Source organism: Colobus angolensis, unplaced genomic scaffold, assembly GCF_000951035.1.
Source record: "Colobus angolensis palliatus isolate OR3802 unplaced genomic scaffold, Cang.pa_1.0 Scaffold54, whole genome shotgun sequence".
In the NCBI taxonomy this organism is placed as follows: domain Eukaryota; kingdom Metazoa; phylum Chordata; class Mammalia; order Primates; family Cercopithecidae; genus Colobus; species Colobus angolensis.
Genome location: NW_012118932.1, coordinates 1,676,942 through 1,685,895, shown reverse-complemented (window position 1 = coordinate 1,685,895; position 8,954 = coordinate 1,676,942). Strand labels below are relative to the sequence as shown.

At 43.9% G+C, this 8,954-nt stretch overlaps 1 protein-coding gene across 2 annotated transcripts in view; it reads right to left on the bottom strand.

Moving 5' to 3' along the window:
- Window positions 1-3,024: 3,024 nt before the first annotated feature.
- The window catches only part of SENP5 (SUMO1/sentrin specific peptidase 5), a 50,913-nt gene continuing 44,983 nt past the window's right edge, over window positions 3,025-8,954 (bottom strand). Inside the window, exons 6-8 of one of the 2 annotated variants that reach the window (XM_011961182.1) lie at window positions 7,758-7,841; window positions 5,953-6,003; window positions 3,025-4,848 (exon numbers count right to left, since the gene is read on the bottom strand). In XM_011961182.1, the coding sequence (XP_011816572.1) occupies window positions 4,738-4,848; window positions 5,953-6,003; window positions 7,758-7,841 (246 nt within the window). In that variant the 3' untranslated portion in view covers window positions 3,025-4,737. The remainder of the gene's footprint in view (window positions 4,849-5,952; window positions 6,004-7,757; window positions 7,842-8,954) is intronic. The other variant, XM_011961181.1, reaches the window with a different exon arrangement.

Sequence of the window (8,954 nt, the reverse complement as noted above, 5' to 3'; positions counted from 1 at the left end):
CAACATCTGCTTTATTTAGTTTAGTGTTGTGTGTAGACCAGGATGGTCTCAATCTCCTGACCTCGTGATCCACCCGTCTCGGCCTCCCAAAGTGCTGGAATTACAGGCTTGAGCCACCGCGCCCGGCCTTCTTTGGTATTTGTAAGGCAAGAGGTGATTTCTCTCTAATAGATGTGAGTGAGTTATTGCTCACTTAAAACTGTTAAGTCTAGTATAATTTTCCCTGATAGGAAAAATGAATTTTTTTCACTTAGCAACAAAGTACCTTCTAACTTCCAACAGTCCTTGAAAGTTGGGGCTGAAGTACCTTAGTGCGAATGTCTTTCATGTTAAACTAAGTGTAGAAATCTGAATTTTTAAAAGAGCTATATAACTAGTTGTAAGTGCTTAGGAAGAAATTTTGCAAACATTTAATGAGGATACACTGTTCATTTTTAAAATTCCTTCACACTGTAATTTAATGTATTTGATATTCTTTTGTAGTAAAACATAACTCAGATTTCTACAGGAGACAGTGGTTTTATTTGGAGTGTCTTCTGTAATAGGTTTCAATAAAGCTGGATGAACGTATTGCTGTTGCTGCCCGTTTCCTGCCCTATAAAGAGGGCTGTGTTCTGGAACTCCTGTATTCTGGATACACATGAATGAGTTCTAGGGGGATTCTGGGAATAATGTGGAAAATCTGCATGTCCATTTTGATTGACAGTTGGAAATAACCAGGGCTGCATGTGAAGAGAACACAGATGTTCTTGTGAAAGTGATAAAACAGGCACCACGCAACCTCTGGTGATGGAAAAATAGGTTAGTTTTCCAGAAAACATGCTCTGGATGATTGCAGGGGAAGGGAAAGTGGGGGTGAATTAAGAGGATCTTGTGTTTCTTGGGCTTGAGAACACTAAATGTGAGTCTCTCTACTGCATTCTTTCCTATTTCTCATGGACAACATCTGACTTGTTTCTCACTTTCACCAGAGAAAGTGAAAATTCAGTCACACACTCAGATGAAGGAATCACTATTAATACATGGGAGTGAAGTATGAGAATTAAACAAGCAGTTTCTCAGTCAAGCTAAGATGCAAATACAGAACGTCTCCATTGTAGAAACTTCGGGTGATGGTGCTGCTGCTCGGAGGGTAAGCTGGTTAGGGCCTGCACTGCTCGCTGTTCTTAGATGACCTCTGTCATGACTGGAATGTCACAAGAAAAAAATACTTCTCACCAAACAGTACATGTTACTCAACACAAGAGAACACAAGTTTATAAAGGCATTTAGTTTATTTTTCAAAAAAATACTTTGCTAGAAGGGTTGAGTACTGTAATTTTACATGATCATAATCTCTAAATAAATTCTTTTTCTGACCCAATAGGTACCAGTTAAGTGAACAGCTTGTCTAGGTCTGCTTTTGTAACACCCAAATACAATTAGCACTCCTCTGATGGTATTCCCCGGGCCGTTTTAATTATCTATAGGCCAGGCCTAGCACATAACAAAGTATATGCTTTATAACTGCTGATTAATTCAGTTTCTTAACTAGGCAGAGCAGGTAATCAGTATACCGAATTCACACTACTAATACACTGTCTTGCCTGAAGAGTCTGACCTGCCCAAAACCCCCAGTTACGTCTAGCCCAGGAAAGCAGTAAACTGCAATGCAGAGAAAAGGGGCAGCTAAGATGAGGCTAGTGCTGGCTGAGTCCCCGTTAGGTCTGTTACTGTTCTGTTCCAACTATAAATCCAGAATGACTGTGTTACTCAGATTCAGTGCTATGTAGAAAATAGAATATGCAAAGCCAAAAACAATTTGGGGATGATTGGTAGCACCTTCTTTTCCCTTTCTTAAGAGGCTAACTGAAAGCTGATTAGGATTGAGAGAACGTAACCAAAAGTTGAATCAAATCTATATTCATTGCTATAGATCCAATAAAAGGAAAGACCACTGTAAAGAAGCAACTACAACCTGGTAAGTTTGCTGAGGAGAGGACTGGGCCGCTTGTCGAAGGCTCATCAAAAGTAGCACTTAACTCAGCACAAGGCCTGCACTCAACCTCAAAATCATAAGGTCTAGGCCGGGCATGGCGGCTTATGCCTGTAATCCCAGCACTTTGCGAGGCAGAGGCTGGTGGATCACCTGAGGTCAGGAGTTCGAGACCAGCCTGACCAACATGGCGAAACTCCATCTCTGCTAAAAATACAAAAATTAGCCGGGTCTCTAATAAAACTACAGAAATTACAGGACACACCTGTAGTCCCAGCTATTGGGGAGGCTGAGGCAGGAGAATCGCTTGAGCCTCGGAGGCAGAGGTTGCAGTGAGCCGAGATCGCGTCACTGCACTCCAGCCTGGGCAACAGAGCACTACTCCATCTCAAAAATTAAAAAAAAGCATAAGAATCCCAGCACTTTGGGAGGCCCAGGTGGGCAGATCACTTGAGGTCAGGAATTCAAGACCAGCCTGACCAACATGGCGAAACCCTGTCTCTACTAAAAATACAAAAATTGGTGGGGTGTGGTGGCATACACCTGTAATCCCAGCTACTTGGGAGGCTGAGGCAGGAGAATCGCTTGTACCTGGGAGGTGGAGGTTGCAGTGAGCCGAGACCGTGCCATTGCACTCCAGCCTGAGGGACAGTGAGACCCTGACTCAAAAAAAACACAACGTTTAGTCTAAGCCACGCCGGGCAGCACGCCGCAAGGTGCCCTATGAAGCATCAGACTGGAAGTGAAGGAGTCACTGGGCTTGGGCAGCTCACACTCTGGGCACTGATTTTCTCCCAGGAACAATTCTGTCTCTTCTGCATGCCAGGTTCTGTCAACGAGGAACTGAAACACTTCCTCACTCTGAAGCACAAGACATTGTCAATTGACAGCCCAGTGACTGGCTGACTGGCTACTTTGGTATACTGCACCCCCACCAAAAAAAAAAAAAAAAATGAGGCAAATGTCTGGTATATGTTTTGAAAAATCTCATGTTTGCATAATTATGTTTGAAAAACTCATGAAGAGCTCTTCCTTACCCTAAACTGTCATTTTTCCTAACGCTGACAGAACCCCACCTATAGCAGCATAAAGTGCCTCTACTCTCAGTCTTTTTAATGACTTGAAACACAGTAAGAAACACTGACCTGGTTTGACATTAAGGGTTTTGAGTCTGGAGGACTCAGGAGAGGAAAGTGCTGGGGCTGCTTCCCAGTGTCACCGCTGGTGTCTGGGAACCCTGCATGTAAACATGGCCGGACTCAGTCCTCACCTGCTGGCAGTCAGCCTTCTCTCCGCCATACCTTAGGGCCAAGTGAAACTCAACATTTTAGCTTTTTCAATACTCCAAACCTACGCAGTCATAAATTCGAGAATCTTCTGCCATTTACTTGTTTTTCTATTCAAACTTCTGAGTTTGAAAAAACAACATGGGTTGTTTTTCCTCCCGATTCTGAAAGGATCATTGGGTAGGTTTAACATGCATCTTTCCAATATGTCACGAAAGGCTGGATTAAAGATGTAAGATGCGTGACAATCCTAACGCAGCTAAGTGTATGGACAAGGGTCTCTTGAGCCTTTCTTCAGAAGATGAAGTTCAATGGAAGGAGAAAAACAACCGTGCTAGTGTCATCAGCACTGGCCACGCAGAAGCCACATGTGCCCTGCATGCTACTGAGGTCACTAAAGGGACCGGAGAAAGAACCTGACACGGTTGCTGTGCTCCCATGGGGCTAAGTTGTCTCTATTACCCTCCCTCTTCTCTCCAGTCACCTGCAAAACATCTAAAGTCAGTCGGCCTTCAGTTTTGCATGTTTAAATTTCAGATACCCTTGAAATAGAAATGCCTTTGGTAAACCTTAACTTCTTCCAACTGGGAGGCAACACAGGGAAATGACAACTTAAAAATTACTGTGAGAACAGCTGCCTTCTCATTTGTCTGACCACTAGTCTGATGGATGTTAAGTTTTTTTAACAGGGCGAAAGCAGAAAAATTCAGGGAATTCAATATCCCAGCAAAAGCCTTTATGAGATGTACGCCATGTATTATAATTCTTGACACCACGAGTGAAATCTGTCATTGTTACTGGCCTCCAAGGTTGCCGACTTTTTCTCATACCTTACTCTTCCCAAAGCAGCCACTGTGCTTACAAGTGTGCCTCCAGAACCAGAAGACACCAGTCAGTTTACAACCACCTGCATCTCACCCGTCTAAAGGAGCGGCCCGCACTCTCTAAGACTCACTTGGAGAGGGAAGTTGGTGAAAGGTGCCGCTGGTAAAGTAAAACAGGACTGATTTGTCAAACCCACCCCCAGCTACCCTTAATACCCTAGGGAACACTCACTGTTCTCAGCATATATTGTATCAAAACATCTTGCATTTTTAGGTTCTGGGAGTAAATCTGAAACCTGTATTCAGTTCACGTCTAACTAAGTTTCAAAAGCTGCACCAAATCTACTAAGCTTTTTTTTTTTTAATACTCTTCACTGCATGCTCTGTCTATATGCATGCGTTTGAATAATAAATATTAAATATGGGGGACGCACAGAACCATATAATTAAAAATGAAACCAAACTGAACATTAAACAATAGTACATGGTAGCTGGAGAAATGAATAAGGGCAAAAAATAAATTTGAGGTAACAATAGTGGCCCAACACCACTGATCTGAAATATCTGTAAAAATTCAACTAAGTGTTTGGAGATTCAAGTAACAAACCACCTGCTCCAACTTGGTCAGACTTCCCAGGGTCCCTGCGGAGTTTCAGTCCATGAGCCGGCACTCACACAGCTCCTTGTAAATCCTCTTCCGCACTCGGGGCATGTCTTCTTGTGAGAACTGGAAAGGCTGCTCTAAGGCGAGGCACTTGCAGTACTGCAAAGGTCCAGAAACACTTCAGTGGCACTTGGAGTTGTGTACCAGCCCGTTCTATTTTACTAAATGCAGACCTAATAGTGTCTAAGGCAGAAGTCCCCAACCTTTTTGGCACCAGGGACTGGTTTCGTGTAAGGCAATTTTTCCACAGACTTGGGGGAGAGGGGGTTGGCTTCAGGATGAATTATCAGGCATCAGTTAGATTCTCATAAGGGGTGAACAACCTAGATCCCTCACGTCTGCAGTTCACAACGGTTCCCGCTCCTATGAGAACCTAATGTGGACAGCATCTGTCCGTGGCCCAGGGGCTGGGGACCCCAATCTAAGGCAGCATTTTCATGTCTGTTTAAACTGTTGTAAAAACACACTGCTTTAAGCATTTACCCAAATTATAGTCAACTGACCAAGTTACTGTATGGCTTGGGATCTCCTCTCCCTCCTGACCCAGTATTGTGAAAAGCAGCAACTGACGAAAAGGCCTAAATTCCTGCCAAAGTGCAACCTGCTGCGAGTGCAGCTAGACCTATCATGGCCCTTAAGTGGGAACTAGAATTTGTTTACAAAACCCCAAACATGCATGAGGTACACAAATGAACCTGTTTTCCAAGACCTTTGCAAATCTCTAAATTCATGCATATATTCTGTAATTTCCTTCACAAATATAATGGATAACTGAATTTTTTCCACAGCGCTTTTTGACCTCTTAGGAGATGACAGCAGTTTTTCAATGTGGCCCTTATTTAAAATCTAATCACTCTGTGTCAGACCTGCAGATTGCTTGCCAATGGTTTTTTTTAAAATTCTGCAAATGCCAAAGGTTATGATATGGACAAATTCAAGTCAATCTCCAATGTAGCTTACTACTAACCTCCAATGAGACACAGATGATACCCACAGTTCACTCTTGATCCCTGGAAGGTGGTTCTTCCTAATGATAACATCTGCGAATGCAGAAACTACTGCTCCTCAGCAACAAAGGGGAGGGAAGTACTCTGTGGCTTGTACCTAGCATCCTATACACACACAGGAACGGCCCCCTCTCCCCTCTTAACCCCACAAACTCAATCCACACAGTGTAAACTCTGAAGAGCAGTCTTTCTTTACCTGGAGCACAAAGACTCCACAGTCACTGTCATTTTTCTGTTGTGGAATACACTGAGGGGAAAAACAAGACAGTCATTAAAAGAAGATCAATTACTCCTCTTCAGATAAGAAAAACTATGGAAAAATGTGCAAAGGATAGGAAACTTTTCTCTCTTCAGGACAGCTGGTATATCCTCTGATATCTCAAGCATCTAATTTTATGGAGGCACCTGGCCACATCAAAAGAGCTACCAGGTGACAACCACAACTTATAGAACAATGTTTTACCTAAATATGAGAAATGGGACATCAAATGTAAAAACCTATTTTAAAAACATGCATTTGGATACTGGGTTCTGCTATCAATTCACTGACAATGGAGTCAAAATGGAATTGTGGCTGGGAACACAGGCCCGGCCCCTGGACGCCAGCATGGTGAGGACGCCACTGAGCAGTCGTCGCTTTTGATCTCACATCACACGGCCCTGTCCTATTCTTTGAAAGAAATTGTGAAGGTAAACAGTATGGTTTTTGTGATGGGTTTTTGAGACAGGGTCTCACTCTGTTGCCCAGGCTGGAGTGCAGTGGCAGAGTCTCAGTCTCCTGAGTTCAAGCAATCCTCCCACCTCAGCTTCCCAAGTAGCTGGGACTATGCCTGGTTAATTTTATTATTTGTAGAGATGAGGTCTCCCCATGTTGCCCAAGCTGGTCTTGAACTCCTAGACTTAAGCAATCCGCCCACCTTTGCCTCCCAAAAGTGCTGGGAACACAGACGTGAGCCACTGTGCCAGGCCAACAGTATGTTTTTAAAAGAACTGGTTACTGTATTCTGCCCAAAGCGGGGATACAGAAGATCCTAACTAAATTTAGAATACCTAGATTTTTTAGTTGGGTAATTTCAGGAAATTTACTAGTTCTGGTTTGAACTGGTATACTAGGTTATTCAAAATACAAAACTTAAGCTTAATTTTAAAATTTAGCATTTGGTTCGGTTCAAGGATGAACTAATAATAAATCTTGTCTCTTTGGGTTTGGGTTAAAGGTTTGTTTCCAGATCCTGCCTATAACATTGTGTCAGTGATCCAGACAGACCTGCATTCAAGGACCTGACTCTATATCAATAGTTTTGATGTCCTTTGGGGAAAATCACACCTGGGCTTCAGTTTTCTCATTTACAAAATAAAGATGATGCTTATCCCTAGATGACCTGCCTACCGCACAGGTTATAAGGATCAAATGAGATCTAATACACAAAAACACTGGAAACAATACAGCCCGCCATCAATGGAAGACACTGGTATTTGCGACAGGAATGAGCGGCTGTGCCTGAGCACTCGGCCTCACAGTTGGAATGTCATGGGCCAAACATGGTGCTGCATCCAGACGGGGTGGTGGGACTGAAGTGCCTGGGCTATCTTCCCCACATGCCTGGCAAGTAGCCCAGTGCACCTTCTCCCCCTCAGTGGATCCAAATAGTCATTTCAGCATTCTTCTGGGTCTATATGGGTCATCTGGAAATAAGAGCCATGATGCAAGAGGCAAGTGCCACACAAAAAAGTTTTTTTTTTTCCCCCCAGAAGAGCAAACACATCATTAGCAACTGCCTCAGGGAGGAAGTGACTGAAGTGATTTGCTCCCGGAAGCACTGGGCAACTGAGCAGCGATGATGAATACTAAACTGAAGTTTGTTCTCAGCTGCCTCCCTGGAGCCTCCAGGCTCTCCTTGGTATCTCTGTCACCAGTCTTCAAATACTCTTAAAGGCACCCACCCTTACATAATTCCATCCCCTGGACATGCCTGGGTTCCATTGTTATCACATACTTACCTTCGTAACAGCAGTCTGCCAGCCCTGAAGAAACTCAGGTCTATTTTTTTCTCTGGCTTCAGTCAGCAAATACTTTCTTATATTCTGGTTAAAAAGAAACCACAACACACATGCTGAGTTCCATCAGTCGGTGAAAAATGGAACATGCCCACAGCAGACAGAAGGAAAGGAGGAGGCTGGGGCCCCGTAACTGGGCAGAGATGCATTAAGAGGCTGGAACACATTTTTTTTTTTAAGAGAGAGGATCTTGCTCCGTCACCCAGGCTGGAGTGCAATGGCATGATCAGAGCTCACTGCAGACTCGAACTCCTAGGCTCCAGAGATCCTCCTACCTCAGCCTTCCAAGTAGCTGGGACTATAGGTGTACACCACTGCTCCTGGCTAAAGCTGGAACTTTATTTCAGACTCTTCATTTCATATTGTTAAGGGGGAGTCAGACCTCCTGTATTCAAGTTTGCACCCAGACTGTGGATGCCGGCTTTGTCTAATTAAAACATTTTATGGGATGGTTATAGCCAGCCCTTCCCAACAGTAAGTCAGCTTGCTGCATTTGAAACTTACATACTGGCAAGTCAACAAGAAAGTCTTTATCATTGCCAGTGCTCCACAGAGGAAAGGAACCCATGGCACACATCATTAACAACTAAAACTAAATGAAAAACATTCCAGCCTTACATATTCTGATACACTCCTTATTTTTGAGGGCTGCAGAAAAGGTTAACATTCAGTTTCTGGAAAGTTATACTAAAATTCATTCTGAATACTGAATATGGTCAAGTCCACTGTTGAAATATCTACCAAGATGAAGCTTGCTGGAGTTTCAAAATGTCCCCAGTGCTCTCAACCTCTGTGTGTCTCTCTCCACATCAAGAGTGAAGTCAGAGGTTATGTGAATAACGACCCCCACCCACCTCCTAACAAAAGTGGACCGTGGCCAGACGCGGTGGCTCACATCTATAATCCCAGCACTTTGGGAGGCTGAGGCGGGTGGATCACATGACGTGAGGTCAGGAGTTCAAGACCAGCCTGGCCAACAAGGCGAAACTCCGTTTCTACTAAAAATACAAAAAGTAGCCAGGCATGGTGGTGCACACCTGTAATCCCAGCTACTCCGGAGGCTGCAACACAAGAATCGCTTGAACCCAGGAGGCAGAGGTTGCCATGAGCCAAGACTGGGCCACTGCACTCCAGCCTGGG